The sequence below is a fragment of the Sebastes fasciatus genome, chromosome 10 (genome assembly GCF_043250625.1).
Source record: "Sebastes fasciatus isolate fSebFas1 chromosome 10, fSebFas1.pri, whole genome shotgun sequence".
Classification (NCBI taxonomy): Eukaryota; Metazoa; Chordata; class Actinopteri; order Perciformes; family Sebastidae; genus Sebastes; species Sebastes fasciatus.
Genome location: NC_133804.1, coordinates 11,452,223 through 11,476,593, shown reverse-complemented (window position 1 = coordinate 11,476,593; position 24,371 = coordinate 11,452,223). Strand labels below are relative to the sequence as shown.

Genomic DNA, 24,371 nt, shown 5'->3' with positions numbered 1-24,371 from the left:
GATGTGTACCTATTTGATTCAACGTTTGGCCCATGTATTTCCTATGGTATTATTAGTATCTATTTGATTACTCCTTGTATATGGAATTAGTGTATGTAGTTTATCTTTTTTCACATTTCTAGATGTGCAATTCTTGTTTACAGTTTGAAGGATAAGTTAACATTGAATTTTATTTATCCCAAGGGAAATTGTTGTGCAGCAGTTGCAGTACAAAGTAGGAAAGAGAGCAAAGATAAAGCAGTAGTGAAGAGCTCAGTATAGGGTTTCGTTTACAATTAATAGAGCTCATTGATCTTAAAGCTAGGATTGGTAATCTTCTTCAAAAACATTTTTTGTTATATTTGTTGAAATTCTCATAACATCCCGACAGCAATCAATAAATCAAATGTTCTGACAAAAAAGATAAAAATCTGGTACCGGTGGCTGTCACCGGAGTCTTGACAGCTGTGAGTATTAACAATAGCAATGTTCGTTGTTTACGTTCATTATGATAATTTTGTGGGAGTGGCTTTGGAGGGAGGCCTGATGGTACGGACTGTCATAGTTGTCGACTAGGTGACTTTCTTGCTAGATTTAGGGACTTTTGGAGCTAGTGCTGATAGCTCCATTCATAATAAAGGAGTTGGTAACTCTGGGCTAGGTTTTCAGTAGGAGAACTTCTAAAATCTTGCTAGTTTCTTAATATTAACAACCTTATCTTTAATGTATTTGGATGCTGGGAGGTGCTGCTGGCGCCCTATGATCTGGTGGGTTTTTCTTGGGCTATGTTTACACAACTGTATATGATATAAGATTTTTACTCACAGAATGTCTGGGGACTCAGATGTCATAAAGTCAAGAGTCACAACATTTTGTTTACTTCTATAACTGTACAGAGCTGAAACGGAGAGTTTTGACACAGGAGAATTGTGAATTGTTTGCTGCAGTGCTAAATATGCACTGAGCTATCTAAAGAAGCATGTTGCTTTCCCCCACTGCACAGAAAAAAGCTTAACCTTACCCACACCCTTTTGAACAGTGATCAGTGAACAAGTCACAAAAAACACACACACAAACACACACACAAACACACACACCCCCCGCAGACAGCTCTGCATTTTCCCAACTGATTTTCAAAGGCTCGGCATCCATTCTGTGTTTGCTCTCCGCTCGCTCCCCGACTGCTCTTTCATCATCCACCCGTCATCTGAAAAGCATCTTAAATGATTATGTTTTAGCTTCTCCCTCTTTTTTTTTGTCATACTTAATCTCGCCTTCATGTTCACGCTCCATTTGGCTTGACGGCACAAAGGTGAATCATGAGAGCCTTTTTTTGTTTCAGATTTGTGTCATTTTCATTGCGTAAGCTCCGCCGCTCTGTGCCTCGGCGCTTGTCGGGGGACCCGATATGTAACGCAACATGATTTCTGCTGTTGCTGTTCAAGCTGGCTTCTCTTGAGGTGGAGAGAGAGGGAGAGAGAGGAAAGACGGGGATTTGACTTAGGGGATTTTGCTCTCAAATCATCCAGTTGTTTTTTTGGTTGTTGTTCTTTTTCTAAAGTGCAATTAGAGCTGTGGCTAAGTGTTCTCCTCTGCCTATTAATCCCCAACAATTAACGCGCGTGTTTCCATGAAACATATTGGCAACTTTCTTAAAGTGAGATTAATTTGGCGGGCAGGAAGCTGAGTGGGTCTTTGTGGAACTGGTTATCTTTCCTTAGCACATTGGTCTAAGCTCTCCAAGCCTGGTGGAACGATGAGTGTGTGCAGAGGGAGTGTGATGCAATGTAGGTCACTTGGATGGTGTGAACATCACAAGGTTTTTAGATTACTTTTCTTGATTGTGTGCAAAAAATTGGCCAGGAAGAAAAAAATAGAGTGATGCTATTTCATTTTCCAAGTCTTTACATTTACATGTAATTGATTCTTGATTGTCTTCTATAGTGACCAACCAAATATCCTGTCCTTCTGTTTTTAGCTCTCTGTCTGGCCGCATCGTTGGAGGCGTCTGGTGGTTCTTCACCCTCATCATCATCTCATCCTATACTGCCAACCTGGCTGCCTTCCTCACAGTGGAGAGGATGGTGTCTCCTATAGAGAGCGCCGAGGATTTGGCCAAGCAGACGGAGATCGCCTATGGAACGCTGGATGCCGGCTCCACCAAAGAGTTCTTCAGGGTGAGAAACAGAGATTCAAAAATGCATTAATCGATCAACGTTAATGCATTGCATTTCCTGCAAATTGCTTCACAATAAAAATCCACCCTGTGTTTCACCAGTTGAATGCTTTTAATGTGAAGCAGCAGCGGTAGGGAATGTTGGGTTTGCATTAACTTAATACAGCTCTCCTACAGCGAGAGAATGTACAGTAAAGCTGACATCAATGAGATCAAATTACAAACAGTTAGACTGGATTACACGCATGTATCATTTTCTGTTGAATATAGCGTGGGAATGACAAACTCCGCCACTAAAAAATTGAAACAACAAAATTGTTTTGAAGTGGGGTTGTATGAGTTACTCATCCATAGTCTGTGTATTACCTACAGTAGATGACGGTCAGCATGCCCCCAGTTTGGAGAAGCAGACAGGAGTTACCGAATGGAAGCAAAGCAATGTACTTCTGTGGACGGGGCCGTCAGCAAAACGTATTTTAGCCACCTAAAAGAAAGGCTCACCTAAAAAGATCAACATCTGTTTAAGTGTACGCTATATTTAGATTTTTTTCACTGCTTTACATTGCTGTCAGGCAGCCCTTTCAGTTGTGTCCATCTATGCTCCCGCCAAAGCCATCAGACTCTATTGAAAAAACCTGTAATTTTACCTTGCAGAACATGGGAGTTGCTGGTCTACGGCTGCCTTGATCGGTTAGTTTGTTTGTGTTATTGTGTGACTTTGGTGAATCTGAAGTCACACAATAACACAAACTAGCCAATCGAGGCAGCGGTAGACCAGCAACTCCCGTGTTCATGTATGGTAAAATTACTGTTTTTTTCAATGGAGTCTGGTTGCTTTGGCGGGAGCATAGATAATAGTTTCAGTTCCCTGTCAAACATAGACTGTATAGCTGTCTCACAGCAAGGTAAACCGCCGAAAATATTCCAAATACAGCATATAATTAAACTGATATTAATCTTTTTAAGTAAGCCTTTTTTTTAGGTGCTTTTTTGCTGAAGCCCCCGTCCACAACAGTACATTACTTTGCTTCCGCGCGGTAACTCCTGTCTGCCTCTCCAAACTTGCAGCGCGTCGACCGTCATCTACTGTAGGTAATACACTAACTATGGACAAGTACTGTCATACAACTCCACTTGAAAACACCCAAACTATCCCTTTTAAGAGAGATGATAAAGTATTCACACTGACACCGTCTCTCTCTCTGTCTTCCCATCTCTCTCGTTAACAATTCTGGCTGGTCAGAGGTCGAAGATCGCCGTGTTTGAGAAGATGTGGTCCTACATGAAGGCGGCCGACCCGTCTGTGTTTGTCAAGACCACAGATGAGGGCGTGATGAGAGTCAGGAAGTCCAAGGGCAAGTATGCCTACCTGTTGGAGTCCACGATGAACGAGTACATAGAGCAGAGGAAGCCGTGCGACACTATGAAGGTGGGAGGAAACCTGGATTCTAAAGGTTACGGCATCGCCACGCCCAAGGGCTCCCCTCTCAGGTAAGCCCATGCCACTGCAGCGTGGCTGGATAAAAGCCTCCAAGGGCTTTTATTGGAGCTCGTGCATGAGCATCATCTCTGACACCTGTTGATTTGTCCATCGAGCTCAGTTCAAACTCATTTATTCATGCATCTTTTTATCATAATAACACAACATATCCGTATTCTTTTCTACATACTTTTCTAATCAGACATAGAGCGCATGACATTCATTTTTACAATACTTCATTAAACTTTTTCCTTCTTTTGCACACTGTCACAAAGACATTTACAACTTCATCATGCTCATTTTCACCACTGAAGACACTTTGTTTTGTGTCTGCATATGTACTTATGCAGCTAGCCTATCCATAGCTGACTTGTGAGCACTGGCAGAAGTGTAAAGTAGGACCATGAGACCTCTTTAAGCAACACTTGTTTTCCTGCTGCCCTCTAATTACATTCTAAACCTTCTTCATGAGCGTTTGTGGTGGCTGGTTTCACATTCGCTCTGACACTGAAGCATTCCTCTCAAACAAACAGAAAATGCTCGTACAAAATGCAAATGCACCTCTCAAAAAACCAACAGGGCCCTTGAAAGCAGAATTACAGCTTAAAAGTACCTCATCCCCGTATGGCTACTTTTCCACTTACGCCAAGGCTCACACCTTGAATGTGAAGTCAGCAGAGTTGAATTTCTACTTGCCACATTCAATGTGATAATTGATGCAATGAACACAAATAATTCATACTGGATGTACTTTTCTGCCGTCGATGTCCAAGACCAGCAGCTGTCTTTTCATACTGCATTAACACCCTTAACCAACTTCTCATTCATATTATTCTTCGACCCCAAGAGAGAGAGAGAGAGAGAGAGAGAGCAGTAGCTGGTGGCATCTGAAGCTTTTAATCTATCTCTAATAGGCCTCATTCGTTTTAATGAAAGGAGCCATATGGGGAGATTTCATTCAAACTCGCTGAGGATTCAGTAGGGGGTTCCACCTTGGTTGACAGCCAAAGGTCAGAACATGCTGACTAGAAGTGTTGCTTATGTCTTATTCAGAGGCTCCGTTTAAATTCAACCTAAATTACATTTCATACAGCAAGTAAGTGCTGCATTAGTGACAAGACAACTGAAATTAATCAGCTCCCATGTCATGTAGTCAGATTGGTCCAAACCTACAACGTAGCAATGGGATGCAGTGGTGAACTGCTGAGGATGGCCCCGTTATCTCTCTCTCTGTGTTACTTATTAACAGTGTGATGTTTGTTATTCTCTGGCCATTCACAGATGTCTGATACTGACTTTCATCAACAGATAAAAAGCATTCAGGACTGGAAGTGTTGTATTAAAGAAAGGAAATTTTGAATAATTCAAATGTTTTTATGGTTGAAGTAGAAATTGGGTATCTGGGGAAACTGGGATCAGACATCAGTGAATGTCCATTGAATTCAAAGAGCTGAGTTCAATCAGACCTGCAGTGCATTGTTTATGCATCAGAGTGCTGAATATTAGGGGATGCACTGACTCAACTTTTTCTCTCTCTATGCCAAATTTGATTCCTAAACTCGGAGTATCTGTTGATACCAATGCTTTTGTTTTAATTTCTTAGTCTTGCTACCATGTTCGGAACTGAGGACAGACACACTATCAAGTTGATCTTTTCTAATATATGTAACATGCACAGTTCTTACTATAAAATGACTGGTGATGTGTACAGATACAGACCTTACAAACAGCACAAATGTTACTCTGTCCATGCAATATTTCGAAACAACTTCCCGACAAAAAGTGCACTTTAAAGGAACAGTATGTAACATTTCGGGGATCTATTAGCAGAAATGGAATATAATATCCATAACTATGTTTTCATTAGTGTTTAATCACCTGAAACTAAGAATCATTGTGTTTTCGTTAGCTTAGAATGAGCCCTTCATATCTACATAGGGAGCGGGTCTTCTTCACGGAGTCTGCCATGTTGCACTGCCGTGTTTCTACAGTAGCCCAGAGTGGACAAACCAAACATTGGCTGTAGAGAGAGACTTTTTATATTTTTAGGTTACCTGAAGCCCACCATAGTTCCCCGACAGAATTGAAACTGCGGTAACATGAGCCGCAGAGTGCAAAACCGTGGTACCGCCAGCAGCCGTCTGACTTCATTTGCTCCTAAAGTACTGTTATTATGGTAAGGATGGCCTCTGAGCAAGGCGAATGGCGTTACCATGGTTTTGCACTCGGCGGCTCACGTTACCACGGTCTTGCAAAGGGAGGAGTGAGCGGAGGGGTACTCAGTTTGTTGCAATCTGCAACCACATGACTAGATGCCACCAAATCCTACACACTGTCCCTTTAAGAAAACTATATTGCATCCATTTTTGGTTACATTAGCTAACTGGGAATGACACTGTCAATGCAGTTAAAGCTCACCACTGTCTTCACATTAAGATGCATTTATTGTGCTTCACAACTGGAAAGAAACAGTAGCACCATAACGCATCAAAATTAGCTCACCGCAGCAAATAAACAGAGCCGAAATAAAATATTTAAGTATTTAATGTGATACTTGATCTGCTTATTAAGGTATCTGACAGATCTGAGTATCCCTATATGAAAATGTAAATATTCATATTGCATTGCAGGCCTCTTTGAAAGTAGCACTTTGAAAATAAAGATACTAAAATGGCATTTTATTTTACAGGATGTACTGACGGCCTGTCTTCAAACTACACTCTGTGATCAGTCTGTGAAATGTTCATTTCTGACATGTATGACGTCAAGCCACTCCCATGCCTGTCTGACTGTTTGCCCCATCCCACCTAACATACAGTCCAGTAGCCTCCCTGACATCTGCTCGCCTCGATCCAACTGACCAAACTAACCAGCGACCTGCAGGTCTCCATGTCCACACACTTTGACTTCTTTCATTCTGCCCGCTCCCATCGGGCTGAGAAAGAATTCAGAGGTTTTACCAGCTCTCTGAGGATACCTGTGTTCCCTACAGCTGCATTGTACACTTCAGGGTTGGGGACAAAGACTCTCCTGCGTCTGCTGGCGAGAAAGGCAGAATATCACACTGAAGAATTGACACTGATTTGAGGGAGAAGACGGTCATCTCCGCTTCTTTTATGTAAATTCTGATTGCAGATCGTGCCTCTCTGTGATTCGTGGATGGAGAGAGTCTTTGTCCGCAGCCTGTCAGCTATAGGAAATACACACAATCACTCACCAGAGAGAGAGAGAGCAAGCCTTGGGGAGATGCTTTGGATGAGCTGCTTCATATAGATTCACGGTCAGGACTCCGTCTATAGTTGGTCACACAGTTTCCTCTCAGCCTGCCTGAGAAATAGACTTGTTGTGGAATCGAACCTGACAGTTAAAACATTGAAAGCCTATGTCTGCATTTGACTCTGCTGATAGCTCTAAATTAATCAACACAGGCTTCAATTCGCCGCGACGCAGTTATGGGTTGAATATTGATAGGTTAGTTACCATAGTGATCTGTATGCTGGTGCCACTGAGAGGAAATTACCATCTGTAGACAGACTTCCGCATCCAATGCATCTCCATTATTAGCGTCTGCTCTGCCTCCTTCTGAGGCCCCTGCTTGGTAAAACCTGACTCTACTACTGCTGTATGGGCGCTCAGCATTTCAGCCCATTGCAGAACTAACTAACATGTGCATCTAAAGCCAGCACTCCTGCTCCATTATATCAGTAGCTATATGCAGGAGTTTCTAGTCACTGTTGTCATAATCACCACCACCATGCGACCAATCTCTTTATATATATATATACGTATATATATCTGTCCCATAGAGTGTCTGCTAATGGCTATCGTTTTACATTATCTTCAAGAAACCCAGTAAACCTGGCAGTTTTAAAACTGAACGAGCAGGGCCTCTTGGACAAATTGAAAAACAAGTGGTGGTACGACAAGGGAGAGTGCGGCAGCGGGGGCGGGGACTCCAAGGTCAGAGCCAGTTTGATAAACCCTGCGGGTAACCCACCACCACTGGGAGTGGGGTGGGGGGGTTGTGGGGAGGGGGGTAACCGGCAGACCCACGCTGCACGGCCACTCCGGCAACACTTAATCCCTCTGTGGTGTGGCGAAGGGCAAAGGAAAAGTGCCAAGAGGGGGGGTGATTATTTAGCCTGCGGTGGCTGAATTCGGAAACCACAGAGGGGGATATTTGGTATCATCTCTCCTGCTCAAACAAAACGAACATCGATGATTTTAAATTGATCAGCGTGTCGTAATTAAACCAGCTGCATCCCTGGTGCTCGATGATGTTTAAAGAGCCCATGCAGGCTTTGGAATCTGTTCAGTACACCTTTACGTTTGACAAAAGATACAATTGAGACATCCGCGTTGCACAAGCGAGGGTCAGCAGTGTGCCGGTTACCCAAAGTGATATAGTAATACACATCTACTTCCTTAGGGAGCCAGCCAACCAAGATAGATGGAGTATTAATGCATATCACTTTGACTCTGATGTTTCTAATGATGTTTATGCTTATATATGTGTGTGCGTGTGTGTGCGGTGTGTGTGAAAAGTTGCTTTTTTTTTATCTTTAAGCAAGCATTAATGTGTGTATGTATTTGCTGCTCTGTGTCTCTGAATGAATAACATAAAATAACATGGTATAATATGTTATTTATGTTATTTCCTTATGGTTGGAAGAATCCCAGTAAACCTAGCGGTGTTGAAACTCAATGAGCAAGCCGTCTTAGACAAACTGAAAAACAAATGGTGGTACGATAAAGGGGAGTGTGGCAGCAAGGACTCCGGAAGAAAGGTCAGTCTCCAAACCGAACCTGTCACCTCACAGCACCTCCCAGCACAACCCCCGCCCTGATCCTAGACCAGCTCCCAAGTCCAGCCCTCAGCCTCTATTACTGAGCAATACTCCCCATGTGGTTATGGGAGCACTGCTGTATTGGCCCGAACATAAGACACACTCCCATTTTTGTTTTTGGATAAAAGACTTAAAAGATGAGAAACACTGAATGTAATAATGTAGGCAGATACACTGTGTTTCACATGTTTTAAATGTGTTGCACATTTAAATAAAGATGCAGTAAATAATACAAAAAAAACTAAATAATTAACAGTCAGATCAAGATATTTATGCAGCAAAATACTCTGTTGTGTGAATTGATTCATTCAATTGTGGAAAATTAATGTATCAATCTACTAAAACAAATAATTTGATCAATTCACTTTGGCCTCAGCTTTAATCAATAAAAACGACTTAAATTAGATTTTCAATTTTTTACTATCTTTCTGTGCTAGCCATGACTGTCACATCTTTTTTCTGCTGTAACATTAACATGAGACAGCAGAAAAGAAAAAAGGGTTGAAGGGGAAATTTGCCACATTTTATGTGGATGTCAAATCAGTGTTGATGGTAAATGTAGTCCATTGAAACAATAAATTCCTCATAATGTGTGCTATATTGACCGAGAAAGCGGAGTTCTCCTGCTCGTGCAGCCGCGCCGATAGTGACGACATGTACCAGGATGCCATGCGTGCAAGCTACTGATGCCCAGCCAAAACGTACAGAAGCGTAGCCAAGTTACAAGTTATACTTATGCTGGTAATAGAATAAAAACACGGAGGCTGCAGCCCAGTGGGCAACCTCTGGGTCTGAAAAGTGAAGCCAATGTGGAAGTGTCTTAAACTTGCATTCTTTCTAATAGCCAGCAGGGGGCGACTCCTCTGGTTGCAAAAATAAGTCTTATTGTATAGAAGTCTATGAGAAAATGACCCTACTTCTCACTTGATTTATTACCTGAGTAAACATTGTAAAAATGAGTTTATGGTCTCAATCACTAGTTTCAAGTCTTCTTCAATACAGCATGATGTTCATTTAGTAAATTATGGTCCCATTTAGAGTCAAATAGACCATAAAGCAGGGTAAACTTTAGGGCATGGCTACCTTGACAGGTTGCTACCACGGCGTTGTCCGGTCTGGGAGTTGTCCATGTTTTCGTCTTACAACTTTAACCCTTTCACAGTGTGTTTTCAGTTCATTAACGTTAATCGTAACAGTTTGGTCGCCTGAAAATGTCTCATTCGGCGTTCGGTTGTACTTAGCTCCACCCTCTCGAGTCACTTGTTGTAGTTCTTCCTTGCCTCCAACTACGTCACTGTATGCAGGAAGAACAACGGATTTTGCAGCAGGAGAACTCGGCTTTCTCCGTCAATATAGTGCGCACTGAGGACTTTATTGCTCTAATGAACTACATTTAGCATCAACACTGATTGGACATCCACCTAAAAAAGTAGCAAATTTCTCTTTTAAGGGAGCCTATGAAACTGTTTGCTGAACAGCCGCCACTGTGGCTAGTGTACATTAAAAAAAACATGGTAAATGCTTGAGCATATAGAAACAGAGCAGGGTCATAAAGTCAGCAAACTGACTCCGTAATAATAATAATTACACAGCAATATTTATCTGGGGATTGCTAACATGAGCTAACATTAGCCATCAAAAGCTAAACACATTGTCTTATATTCGGGCCAGTACTCTGGTGGAACTCTTGTGTCTATTTCTTCCCAATGAGTTTGTGTTGTCAGAGATTTAATGTTCATTACCAGCAGTGTAAATAAATGTGTGGTGGATTAGTCAGGATTGTTAGACAATGGTTCGTTATATATATATATATATAGACTACAGTTAACATCTAGTGGAAGTGTTTTCCAATTCTAATCTTTTAAAATAGATTTCCCAAACACTCACACAGACACACGGATCAAGTGTGATGATAACCTTGAGTTTGTACTGTAGATTGAATATGAATCAGTCTGAAAGTATCTCCTTCGCAAGGAGAAAGAATAAGAAAAGGAAACAGAGAAGGACGTGAGGGAGACAGATGATGACATTAGACCGTTGCTGAACCCTTCGTGAACGTGTTGAGCCGTAACCTTTAATAACCCCTATAATAACCCTGTCCCTAACTCTCTGCCCGTAGACTGTGCATGTGTGGATGCAAACCATGTCAATCTGCTAGATGGACCCCGAGTCACACCAAGTCTGCCACTGTGCTTGCATGCATTTACAGTTTATGTCATCCACTGTTTCAAGAAATAGTTCCCGCTGACAGAAACACTTTCTGCTCTTTAGCTCAGACACCTCTGTATGTGTTTGTCAGCTGGCCTTCTGATCCTGTAGCTACACTACAAGTGCCAAGATTGTTTTTCTTCCTTTCCCTTGCTTATATTTCGATAGCGCAGGAGTGTCAAACCATGTGCCATGACGGGCTGAGCATCCAGGGAACACAGTGATTTTAACTTAGCTATACAGACTCATAGCAAAGAGCTCCATTTAAAAGAGAGATTTGGTAGAATACGCTGCCATCGGACCGACAGGAACATCTCTGCAGTACAGTCACACAAGTCTATATTTAAATGTGGTTTACTGTGGAATTTTAAATCCCTCTATAGTAAATATTTATGTGTTTGGGAACATTAAAGGAATAATTTCACAGTTTGGGAAATATGCTTATTTGCTTGCTCAGAGAAAGTTAGAGAAAATTTATACCACTCTCATGCAACCCTCGGGAAGAGGAGAATAAGCAATTCTTTGAATATTTGGGCGGCACTCACAACCTGAATATGTGATGCTTTTTATTAGCAGCAATTTTCTCATCTGTTTAAAAATATAAAAAATATAAATTGTAAATTGATAGTTAATTAAACTTAGTTAATAGTTATTTTACTGATAGAAAACAACGAAATGATAATTAATTTTTACTAATTATTAGTAATGCTATAATTTATGTTATTTTAATAGTTTATTGTTTCACAAATTATAACATTTTATGTACTATATATATATATATATATATAAATATATATATATATATATATAAGTATTTGTTAATGATTAAGATATTATTTGTAAACCTTAAAGAAATTGTAAACCACCTATAAATATTACATTGACAGATACAGTATTTGTAGCACTTTGTTAATGGTTTATAATTGGTTTGTAAACTGTCTATAAATATTATTAAGATAGATAGTTAATACTTTGTCATTGGTTAATAATTGGTTTTTGGTCCATCTGTCCATGTATTGTTTATAGATGTTTTACAAACGATCATTTGGTAAACACTAACAAATACTTAATATAGTATATAAAATGTTATAATGTGTGCAACAATAAACTGTTAATAGATACTGTATTAATGTAATCAGAATGTAATTGTCATCGCTTCTTATCAGCTATGATACAATATATAATAACCTAATTATTTCATGTTACACAAACTAATGATAAAATATGAGAAATGATAGCATTAATAATAATTAATTAACATTATTAATTCATTGAATTGTTATTTAACAGTAAAATAACTGTTAATTAAGTTTAATTAACTATCAATTTACCATTTATAAATGATGGTTATTATAAAGTGTTACCAAAATATCTCCCAAGCTCTCTAAAACAACTCACTACTCTAAACAGTTATTAGCTGTGTGAAGGGCGAAGACAAAGCTTTTTTCTTTGGTTAGATTTAATGAGTTTAGACACGCACACATAGACTATTTATTTTAAACATTTCTAAGGATTTGGCCTCTAGGACCAACTCTGGGAAGCAAATACAGCTCCAGGGGATAAACATAAATTCAACCGGAGAGAAGGAAATGTTTTTTGTCCGTGTTTGATGCAAAAACCTGCAAACTCTCAGTCCTCCATAGCACATAGTTTGACACACGCTCTGCGGTATAAAAACCTCATTTACATCACATAATGCTTCTAAATAACAGGGTGCATCTCAATAATATTTGGCCAAACTACAGACTAAACGTATTCAAATGCAAATTTGCCCTTGGGGTTAAACAGTATTTATTAAAGTGAATAGACTAAATAATAGCCTGAATGTCGAGGTGAAGTAGAGGCATAATAAAGTGTAACCCATTCTAACACAACTATAGCTTTCCATTAATCTCCTCATGTGACACAAAGGTATCCTCCAAACGGATTCACATGAAACCTCGTTAGACATGAGAGCCCTTTAGGTTGACTCATTTAAGTCTTAATGATTTCATTACAGACTATAAATAGGCATACGTGTAAGTAAGTGGCATTGCGATAGCGAATAATGACCTATAATATGAGATGCGATGTTAGACTAAAGACTTGTTTGTGCTGTTGCTGCATGAATGCATGTGTTGTGGACACTTTACCTGTCCCCTCCCAAAATGTCATTTTGAGAAAACAGACATGTGTATAGAGAATGTTGACTGAAAAGGTTAATATAGGTGTTGTTTATGAATGTTTAGAATTATATAAATAAGTCATAGAAATGTTTCTGTTGTCATTATGTGTGGCCTGTCTCACAAAGCGAGTCCACTACAGTCAGTCTTTTAAATAGGCCTCAATAATATGGTTGACATTTTATTATGCTGGAAATAATAATTATAGGATGAATGAATATAAGGAAAAAACATTGAACTGTTTCATTAATGCTGCTTGTGTTGATGTGGAGAGGAGCACTGCGGGAGTATGATTTGTTAAATTAAAAAAGGACTTGATAAAGGCCTGTGACCGACATGTAGCTCGAATAAATCACTGGGAGCTAATTTTCAGTGCGAAGACGTCCTTCCTTTTTTAAATTAAAAAAGGCTGATCGCTGCTCGTCATTAAGGCGCTGTCAGAATACTTTTTAGAGTATTATTTATACGACAGTGTCATCATGAAGTCGCCTCACATTCTCTGAGTCCAGCAGTCGACATTTAACCAAAGAACAGTACATTTTATTAATGGCTTCTCCAACTACCCATTGTGCTTACTGTCCTGTTAGAAGCCCTGTTTTATAGCCAGAGAGGAATGCTGACTACACTATGACTCTTAAATATATGTCTGATATATCTAATTATCTTAAAAGGAATAAAGCAAAGACATTGTACTAGCTTGAATAGAGTTACTCAGTGCTCTTTAGTATCTGTCATTTTAACGTTAATGCAGTATTTTGTCCCTACTTGGATCCTGTACGGATGTTATGAGCTTTGACTCTATCTATTTTTGTGAATCTTAAAAGCCAGCATTGGATCCAAAGTTATCCAGCTAACATATTAAAGGTGCTCTATACCAGTGGTTCCCAACCTGGGGTCAGGCACCAAAGATCACATGTGGTTCGCCAGGATTTGTCTTCTCTGAGGTTGTCAAAAGTAGATTTGCACATGTATAACTAAAATCATAATACCACACTTACTGGATAATTTATACAAAAGTTTTTATTCAAAACTATTTAAAAAGATGTGTTTTTTTTGCTATTTAGCAAGCCACATTCTGTTAAACCCAGTATTTCTGCACAGTTGAATAAATAAAGTTGGAGATAAAGATTCCAGTGGTGGCTGCGTAGGATTGTTTCAGACTCTTGTGATCCAAACATTTCCAACAACTCCAGAGCGTTGTTGGGGGCTCAGCTTTTCTTAGATACAAGTAGGGGGGACTTCGAGGAAAATAGGTTGGGAACCACAGCTCTATATGATATCCAGAGCATTAACATAGCAGCAAACAACTATTAGCTATGCAAAGATATAGAGGAGTAATGTCTACCTGAGCAGAGGATGAAGTCTCTCTTCCTCTATGTGTGTTGTTATTCGAAATTTGACACGGTTTGTTGACATAGTCGGGCCAACCGCGCATGCTTTTAGTGCATGTGAGTGCCCCACTGGCTAGCTCACGGCCACCGCACTGCACTGTGCTCATATGGCGTTTATAGCTGATAACGCCGTCCCAACAGACCGCAGAAGCATTGCACCCTCCCTCCGGTTCGTTTACCGACGTTTGCACTGTTAGCGCCGTTAGCACCGGCTCACCTTTGCCATTTTGAGAGCCATTGAGAGGCAATTGAAATGCTCCCAATAATGAAATTTAGCACCTTTAAAGTCTACTTTGTGAGACAGGCCTCCAAAATATGTTTTTATTGTTAATGTTTTGTTTTTGAGTTACGTGTGTGTATTGTCCTCTGGTCTTTTACTATTCATGTTCTTTGTCTCTTTGTGGGTTTAATTAGTCAGGCTCATCTGTATACAGTATGAGTGTGTACTGTGTGTGTACTCTTAAGTGTGTATGGGTTTGAGTGTGTGTATATTTGCTGTAATGCATTTGAGTCCTTGCCCTTGTGATTCCTGTTTGTGAAACTAATGTTTGTCTATAAGTACATGTGTGCGAATCTGTCTTCAGTTTTTGGTCCTGTGTGTGTGTGTGTGTGTGTGTGTGTGTGTGTGTGTGTGTGTGTGTGTGTGTGTGTGTGTGTGTGTGTGTGTGTGTGTGTGTGTGTGTGTGTGTGTGTGTGTGCGCGTGTGCGTGTGCGTGTGCGCGCGCGTGTGTGTGTGTGTGTGTGTGTGTGTGTAAAAAGCTGTAGAGTGTGTTCTGTCGCCACTATCGCACCTCACCACCTGGCTCTGCCCTCCCCCCTCCCTCTCCTCCAGGACAAGACGAGCGCTCTGAGCCTCAGCAATGTGGCGGGAGTCTTCTACATCCTGATCGGCGGCCTGGGCCTGGCCATGCTGGTGGCGCTGGTGGAGTTCTGCTACAAGTCCAGGACCGAGTCGCGCCGAATGAAGGTGTCCACCGCGCGAGCCGCTGCCGCCTCAGCCGCTCAGGCCTTTCACTGCTCAGCCTTAGACAGTGGTGCTAGCGCCCCCTACACAGAGCTGCAGAGCTACGGCCTGTACGCCAACAACACTGTTAAGATATAAGGGCAGAGCACAGCCACGGGGTAGGAAAACGCTGTGATTCAAACCATGATGATGATGATGATGATGATGATGATGATGATGATGATGACATCCGCCTCCTCACCCTCCCGCCCATCTAACCGTGATCACAGTAGGGCCTCTCACGGCTTCCACCGCAGTGCAAACGCTGTCCTGTACCTCTCTCTCCCTCTGCCGCTACCTCGCTCAGTCTTTACGTCACTGATCTCCTGCAGTGTTGTTCAATCACTTGATTCCAAAATTGCCATTATGCCTGTTTCTACACCATCTGAAGTTGACATTTAACCACAGTCATGATTCCCGTTAGTATCACAGGGTTATTTGCATATAGCATCTTTAGCATAGTTTGTCTTTGTCTTCTAATCTGACAATAGAGCATGAGACATAGATAGTGAGTAATCCCACACCATCAGGCTGTTATATATAGTCTCTAGCGCACCAAATGTGTATTAATCCGCTGCTGAAAATAGTCCCCAACAAATGCACTATTTACTCCTGTTTGATTAACATTTGCTAAAAACTACAGTGCCCAGTCGTTTTAGATACAAATAACATGTGACAAAAATCATGCTCCTTTGTGTCCTCTTGAAGGAAAACAACCAATCAGAGCTGAGCTGTCTCTACAGCAGCAGTCAATCACTGATCGCGAAAACTTGCAAACTCCGATCAAACTATCAAACTAGGCAGCGCTGATCAAATATTAATCAAGATTCTGTTACTGCAACCGCAGCATGAGCCAGCCTTGCCTCTCGCAGCTGCAGACAGCACAGAGCAGAACGCTGCCTGTCAGACTGGGCCTATCTAATACTTTTAATATTGAGGGGGGGGGGGGATACAAGCGGCCCCTCATAATTTGGACTGATATTCATTTTTGTTGATATCTGATTGGCTCATCACCGGTAAATAGTGTTTAGTCAGGGTTAATCCGTCCCTCATTCACACAATCAAACACAAGTTACTATTACTAAACAAAACAACCTGCCACTATCCATCTGCAGACATTCTGTATTTCTACTAGTGGAAGTATTGGTAGGGACATTTCCCTCCCGTCAATATGCAAACGAGTGTACCACAAAGACTGGATTAGTGTTAAAATTACTGCCAAAAATGTTTTTGGCTCACATCCTCTGGGCGCTTGCATTAAAGGGCCTCTACATCTGAATATCCCAGGCTGAATTTCAGTCCCAGTCCGCCCCTGTGTTTAGCTGTAAAATGAGAAAGCTTGCTCCGGCCAGTGGCCGATTCTTAGTTTTGGCTTGACTGTTTTCAACATGGCGCCCGTGTCGCAAACTTTCTTATTGTACAGCTAAATAGTAACTACACTAAAATATGTTTCTTAAAAATTCACATTCGATCAGCGCTGCCTAGTTTGACAGTGTGATCGGAGTTTGCGAGTTTCGTGAGCAGTGATTGACAGCTGCCCAGAGACTTTTTGGCTCTGAATGGTTGTTTTCCTTCGGGCACGGTGAAATGTCATTACGAACACTAGGAGGAGGCAGAGGAACTTGATTTATTTTCACAGATTATCTGTCTCATGCATTACTGTCAGGATATAGTGACCGTTTTATAAAATTAACTTTTTTATCATATTTGCTCAAAGTTACCTACTGCAGCTTTAATGGTGGATAATATAAAATCTAAACTCAGTCCTTAAATACACATCACACTTTTTATTTCAGTTTACAAAACTGTTCCTTCTCGTTAAGTCCTATTAATACACTCATTACAATAATCTGGCAGCACACATTCACAAATGAACAACTGTCACTTTGCAGCACAGGTATAAAGGCAATTTGAATTACAGTGGTACATCTATCTACGTCTGTCGCTCTGAGCAAATCTCTCCCCTGCTCCTTCTTCCTCTCTTTTTGCTGACTGTCTCGCAAACGCAGGGCCCATTGTGGTGAACATCCTTTATATGTATACCATAAGGCAGGCCTGGTTGCGGCTCACATGTGTTCCATCACTGCTTTAATCTAGTCTAACTCAAACTGCTGTATGTTCACAAATCTGAGAGCAAGGACTTGTTGCTTGTAGTACTTCTACTGGGAGACGTTAGGCTTCTCTCCTCCGACAGCAGCGATATCGTAGCTGTTACTCATCAGCTTCGTGGATCAATCTGCAACAAAACAACCTTTGATTCATTCTTCCAACATCAAAGCCACCGCGCTGATGTACTCCGCGTGTAAACAGCGAAAAAAGCAAGGCTGGGCCAAGACGAGGAGTGATCTTCTACACGAATCTCTTATGTTTTAATCAGCCCACGACGAGGCACCTGATCAGTATGCTGATGAGACTGGCGAGCAGCCTATTAGTGCAGCGCTGCCTTTATGCAGTTTGGCTTGAAAGAAACAACAACGCCGTTCCAATTACGGGCCGGTGTAATTCTCCAATCCCCACGCAGCACTCACCGGTTGCTCCAAATCTCGCTCGCCCAATTTAATCAGCCGTATAGAATAGGGGATGCAGGGACGCACACACACACGTGAACCGCACATCATTAGGTCGCCTTTCGAGCCCAGTGGCTTTTATTGCGCTAGACTGGAGAATGGAGCTATTAAACCAATGAGTGAAGCCTCAGCTCCTGTCTTACTACCCACACTTTGCTCTGCTCCTCCTGTTACAAAGTAGGACACATCGGCCAGCATCACTCAGGCCCAGATAAAGAGGGCGAGAACTAGCACCCTATGACTCCTAACAGCTCATTCTGCTCCTGAATTTCTTGGCGTGCCAGCACCACATTCACATAGTGACATAAACAGCTGCTTATGCGCATATATTCATGTAATAAAGGAAGAGAAATTGCATAATTTATATCTTTATCTCCTATAGCTGAAAGAGCTTTTAACCCTCTAAGACCCGCGATCCCGACCGACTTTACTGTCTTTCAGAGGCTGTAGCAGGTTGAGTTTTATAGATAGAGATAAAGATCATATGAAACATATCAACACATCATATGACTAAAAAACCTAAGGTATCCATTGGTACCAACAATGTCATACTAGCTTGTCAGGAAGGAGGCCAAATAATGCTACAAACTTACGCTAAATTTTGGCGAGGAAAAACTGGCATGGCTATTTTCGAAGGGGTCCCTTGACCTCTAGATATGTGAATGAAAATGGGTTCTATGGGTACCCATGAGTCTCCCCTTTTACAGACATGCCCACTTTATGATAATCACATGCAGTTTGAGGTAAAAAACATGCAGTTTTTGAATGCAGTATAAATGTGTTATTTTTGCCTATTCTAAATTTATCTATTTGAATATTTCTGGATACTGGGGTCCCTAAACAGTCTTGGAATTACATAAATGGGGTATCACTGTAAAGTTGAGACTCTTGATGATCCAATGAGCCCAGTTGTATTAATGTGTGATGATGTTAGTCCCCATAGTAGCCATTTTATTGTATTGTGGCCATTTTTTTAAACTTGACCTCGCTGTATGAAATGACCTGTGGTGACCTCTAGGATAATCACAGCCTTATAACACTTTAAAGCCACAAACTAGAGACCTACTGTAGGGCATTCAGGGGATGGATGGCTTTCCTAGCTAGAATGGCAATAAGGGGATTTCTGAGCAGTTTCCAGAACAGAAGTGCTCGCCATCCAGTCGCAGAAAAATTAAATTCTTGCAGAAATCTCCAAATGTCAAAAGTTTTTGATAACAAATCACAGCATGGCTTTTTCTATGATGTTCCTCAAGGCCTTGGTGTCTTAATGTGGTATTTTGGAGGGATTATTGATCATGTTTTGGTATCAACCCAAAAATTACTGCAACAACTTATGAGACATAATAGAGTATGGGAATGGCCACCATATACTATCATAATTATCTAAACCCTAATACACTTCTATAATTTATTTTAATTAATTAAGTTATTAATTAACTGATTTATCACTAGAACAACTTGACACCCAGTGCTTAGTTGCATATCAAATTAATCTTAAGGTTCCCAGCTTTCAGATGATGTACACCACTTCTATGTGACATCTACTGTTGATCTGCTATCTCCCCCTAAAGACCCCCTGAACCCCCCTAAAAAAGACAAAAACGGGTCTATTGTGGGTCTCAGAGGGTTAAAGTACTGTGCGCTGCGCTGCTACTCTAACTGTTGCATACGCTTTCTCTGCCCTGATTAGGATATGATGCATGCATGTGACTGAAATCTGGCGTGCAGACTAACTGTAATCCTTTTATTTGTCCCTGACAGCAATCCATCAACGACGCCATGCGCTGCTCCTCCCTGACCAGGATGAGCGGCAACGGGAGCGGCGGCGAGAACGGACGAATCCTCACCCACGACTTCCCCAAGACCGTTCAGACGCTGCCCTGCATGAGCCACACCGCCAGCATGGGACTGGGCGCCTCCGGCATGTGATCTCGTCACGTGACTGGTGCTGGCGGCGAGGAATAGGCAGGGCAGGGCGGGGCAGAAGAAGAGCACAAGACTCTTAATGACCTCAAAAACCATGGCCGTCTGGTTTGACCCATCTATCCTCCTGGCTGTCGACGCTCTCCGACTTGAACTTAACCTACTGCCAAAATGCACTCTCGAAACCGCTCCTCACAAACTACGAACACAAGACTCGCAACATTTTTTTTAAATCAGTGGATGTTTGAAAAAGAGATTAAAAATAAGGGAAATGTGCTGCAATAAAGAAGCCGTCAACGCGGGCGTGTTTTTGAATTTTTTTACCGTGTTCGTTTGTGTGAAAAAAAACAAAAAAAACTTTATTCTTCAGTGTGACGCCTGCGCTGTGCCATTTCGACGGAGCTGTTGACGTTAGTCCACGTGTGCAATATCTTCACCTCCACTGCTGACCTTGTACTACCTAGATGCTTTCTGATGGCCGACGGTCTTTGCACAGACGTGGCAGAGGGAGGACAAACACTTGTGACTGCGAACAATGATTTAATATTGTTTTGGGACATTCCCGCTCTCTTTCACTCCCACATTTACACGCCATTTTTGGAAGGACAGAGTGCTCCGTGTAGCATAGCCAGTTTTTATGATATATTATATGGTTTACACTGTCGTTATAGCGCAAAGAGCTTTGTCAGAAGTAGTTTGATTTCTCCTTGACTGAAGGTTAACGCTGTTTAAATCAGCGGTTGACGACAACAAACATGCATTGCTGCTACACCTCATTTAACACATCATGCCTTGTCTTTGTGCCATACGACCATTCTCATACAGATACACTTGTTGCTATAGGGGTCATACGTTTGACCAACCGATCGATAAAGAGTTTTACTATTTAATGATTACAAAAACAGTCGGACGGCAGATTCAGAAATGCTCACTTTGACCTGAGAAAGGTTACAGAATAGAGAAAACACATTACTCTGTGGCTATGTACAGTACTGAGTGACCTTACACTGTATTCTACTGTTGTGACATTCATAGCATATCCATTGATATACTAGGGAGTCTGTTTGCAGCACACGTTAAAGAGAGGAGATCGACAAATTCAGATATAATCTGGAGAAGATGTTCCTCAAACCATTGTTGGAGCTGCATATTTCACTCCCTCCTCCTGTGATGTGTTTCCAGCTGTATTCAGTTTTAATGAAATGGGCAGCGCGGCTGTTCACTCTCAATTTATTGAGATCCCCCGCAGATCGTGCGTGGCCTATAAAAAGAAAAGTTGACCTCCTCTGGCTAGCTCAGGAAGGAGGCGGGCGGGGTTGAAACACTTGGTTTGACTGACAGGTTCACAGCCACTTTTATCTGTGTTTGGTTGGAAGTCAAGGTTACGCTGGTCACCGCGGCGCTCGGCTGCAGAGTTCTCCCTTTCAGATCACGTCGAGTAAACAGAAATCGGAGTGGCAGGCCCTGAACAGTCGAGGGCAAAAACGGCAAAGGGCAGACAGCCTTGGTTTGATATAAAGGCCTTAAAAGAAAATTCCACCTGAAAACATTTCATTACTCAAAATGACTATTAGTGATGAACTTTGCATTTCTTGACCCGTTGTGTCGATTAGTGGTGTATTTTATGAGTGACTGACCAACATTGACAACAACATAAATCAGATTTAAGGTCATGTTGGATGATTCAGGATGAAAGGACAATTTAAAGAACAGAAAAAGAATAAGGCTGGCATGATTATATATTTTTCTTATTGTCAACAAATCCCACGAAAGGACATACAACGATACGCTGTCATGATATTCAGAGCATTGTTACAGCAGCAAACAACTATTTGCTATGTAAAGATATACAGGAGTAATGTCTACCTGAGCAGCAAATGAAGTCGCTCTCCCACTTTGTGTGTTGTAATCTGAGTTTCTGGCTTTGTTGACATCGGCGGGTCGGCCGCACATGCTTTTAGTGCATGTTCGTGCATGTGAACGTGTTCCATTGGCTAGCTCACGGCCGCCGCTCTGCACTGCTGTCATACGATTGTTGCAGATGATAACACCGTCCCGACTGATGGCGCCGTTGCAGAAGCGTTGCACTCACCCTCTGGTTCCCCCCCTAACACTGTTAGCTCTGTCAGCAGTGTTGCTGTTGTTTTCACGTTTAGCGCCGTTAGCAACGTTAGCTACGAGCCGCCGGCTCAGCCGTCGCCATGTTGAGAGCCGTGCGGAGGCAATAGCAATGCTTCTATCCTCGCATTTAGCACCTTTAAATACTTTTCTGGACTTCAAATTTGACTTAATGAATATGTTATGTTCTGACGGGATTTAATACTTATCTCTTATCTCCCTGACCCGTTTGTGACGCTCAGCCATGAGCCCATTTATTACTACAGAAGTGCATATTTAAAACAGCTCATAAATCTATAGTTTAACTTTTAAAATTTGCTCAGTATTTTTCTAAAACGACCGGCCACTGTAGTTTTTAGCAAACGTTACTCAAACAGGAGTTAATAGTGCATTTGTTGGGGACTATTTTCAGTAGTGGATTAATACACATTTGGTGCGCTAGTGCCTATATATAGCAGCCTGACTGTGTGGGATTTACTCAAAATAAACTACAGTGCCCATGTTCATAAGGTGATGACGGAAAATGTCAGCAAAGGATTAAGTTACAGTGTATCAGGCTTTGACTACACTGGCAGTACTTGTTTTGTAAAAATCGATTCATTTTTGATTTTGGTCTTTTCATGGGAAATGTTGACAACAACAAAAACATTGAATGTCGCCAGCGTTATCCTTTCAACTCAACAGGGTTGCAGGTGAAAACTGCCAAAGCAGGAAAGAAACCAATAACAGCTTTTTCACAGTGCATCACAGCCAGAGGCGATGTAAAGGGTACGTTCTGTGCCTTCTTCTAACTCGAGCATCTTTTCTTCTCACCTCTCACTTTCCCTCTCTACACCTCCAAAAATATTCCACTGCAGAGTACAGACATTTCAGATACCTGGGTGATCAGAAATATAGGAAATTATCAGTTTAAATCGAAGCAGATGAAGCATTTTGAGGGGAAAAATTGCAGTAATTCATCACAACATACGTCCTGAAATGCACTGAACATCATCATCATCATCACACTAAGAGGCCAACGGTGTCCAAAGGTGTGATTTTATTTTAAGGTGACTGGAAGGTTGTTGCTTGAAATGGGATTTTCACTGCTGTTGGACGCCAGAGGTCAGCTTTAGATTATGTACCACACACTCTAGCTGACCTCTCGCTTCCCAGCAGAGGCCAAGCGCCTGTACAAAGGCAGCACTCATCCCCTGCTTCCACAGCTGGTCGTCGTGTATTATTTTTCTTCTCCTCTGAGTTTCTGCTTTAAAGAATACGGTACCAAATCTAATGTATGACCTATCTCTTTCTCTACATCGTCATACAAGCGGGAAAAATGGGCAGTCAGAGTTTACTGAAATCATACATATCTCCACCTATTATGTATATAAAAGGCTTTTCTCTTCCCCCAGTGAAAATATTCGTTCCGCTCCCGATCATGCCTCCGTGTACCTGAATTAGTTACCCACTGTACCGCGTGAGTACTTTTCCTTTCTTCCCTCATCTACGCGTCTTCTTTTGCTGATGTTGTACTAATTAGAACACGACACAGCACTCTTCAGCGGAGGCTTTACCTTCAGACAGATGTTTTATATGCCATAACAGATTTGTAAAAAAGAAAAAAAAAGTAATAAAAAATACACTCAATGTTTGTATTATAAGGAGAACTGGGGTGCCGGAAAAGTGTTATACACTTTGAAGAGTGTAAAAAATAAAACACACACACACACACACACTGGTGTTGAATAATCTGTAGACGCTAATGTTGTTTAAAGACAGTTTTGAGTTCATTTAATTTTATTATTTTTTTTGCAATTTCAAAAAGGATTTCCTGTTGGTGTTTTTTAAGTGCTTGAGATTTAACACCATTTGAATATTTCTTTGTCGTTTTCCTTTTTCACAGTATTTTACTACTGGAATCTAATCACCAGTTCACCAGAAACATCATTATTGTTGTTTTTTTAAACTATGGAAAGGATGTTGCTCAGTTTTAAAAATTAAGACGGTGGTCAATAAATGGGTTCACAGTTTAAAAAAAAAAAAAAAAAAAAGTAAAACAATACAACTAGGAATCAGACTTTTGGGAAATAAACTTTTTTTTCTAACCAAAGTGTCCTGGAAGGAAGTCATCATGCTTTTGTAACCGAATAAAGGAATAAACTATGTATATTTGTTCGGTTTTATTTCCACGGGAGTCATATATCTCACCCAGGCCTCGGGCGAATGGGATATGACTTTAGATATTATGAGCAGAGAAGAAGAAAGCGCTGCCTGGCTCAGAGAGGAATGCAGTGATCCAAATAATAATCCATCTTATTTTTATTTTACCAAGAAGAAATCAAAAATCGCTTTTACAAGAGAGTCCTGGTCAAGGCAGCGGCCACACAAAATCACAACACATTAAAAAACAACATAATATACAAACATTCACAATAAAACATAAGAGCAGCTGTTTAACTCAGTGGCCTCTCAAGAAAAACAACCAAATGCCTCCATCACCACATTCTTTATGATGCCCTTAAATTCACCAATGGA

General features: G+C 41.2%; 1 protein-coding gene across 4 annotated transcripts in view; it reads left to right on the top strand.

Annotated features, from left to right (window-relative positions):
• The window catches only part of gria1a (glutamate receptor, ionotropic, AMPA 1a), a 92,546-nt gene extending 68,545 nt beyond the window's left edge, over window positions 1-24,001 (top strand). Inside the window, exons 12-16 of one of the 4 annotated variants that reach the window (XM_074648083.1) lie at window positions 1,958-2,156; window positions 3,399-3,646; window positions 8,308-8,422; window positions 15,076-15,210; window positions 19,575-24,001. In XM_074648083.1, the coding sequence (XP_074504184.1) occupies window positions 1,958-2,156; window positions 3,399-3,646; window positions 8,308-8,422; window positions 15,076-15,210; window positions 19,575-19,742 (865 nt within the window). In that variant the 3' untranslated portion in view covers window positions 19,743-24,001. Of the gene's footprint in view, window positions 1-1,957; window positions 2,157-3,398; window positions 3,647-7,480; window positions 7,596-8,307; window positions 8,423-15,075; window positions 15,366-19,574 lie in introns of all 4 variants that reach the window. The other 3 variants (XM_074648082.1, XM_074648086.1, XM_074648085.1) reach the window with 3 other exon arrangements.
• Window positions 24,002-24,371: the final 370 nt, after the last annotated feature.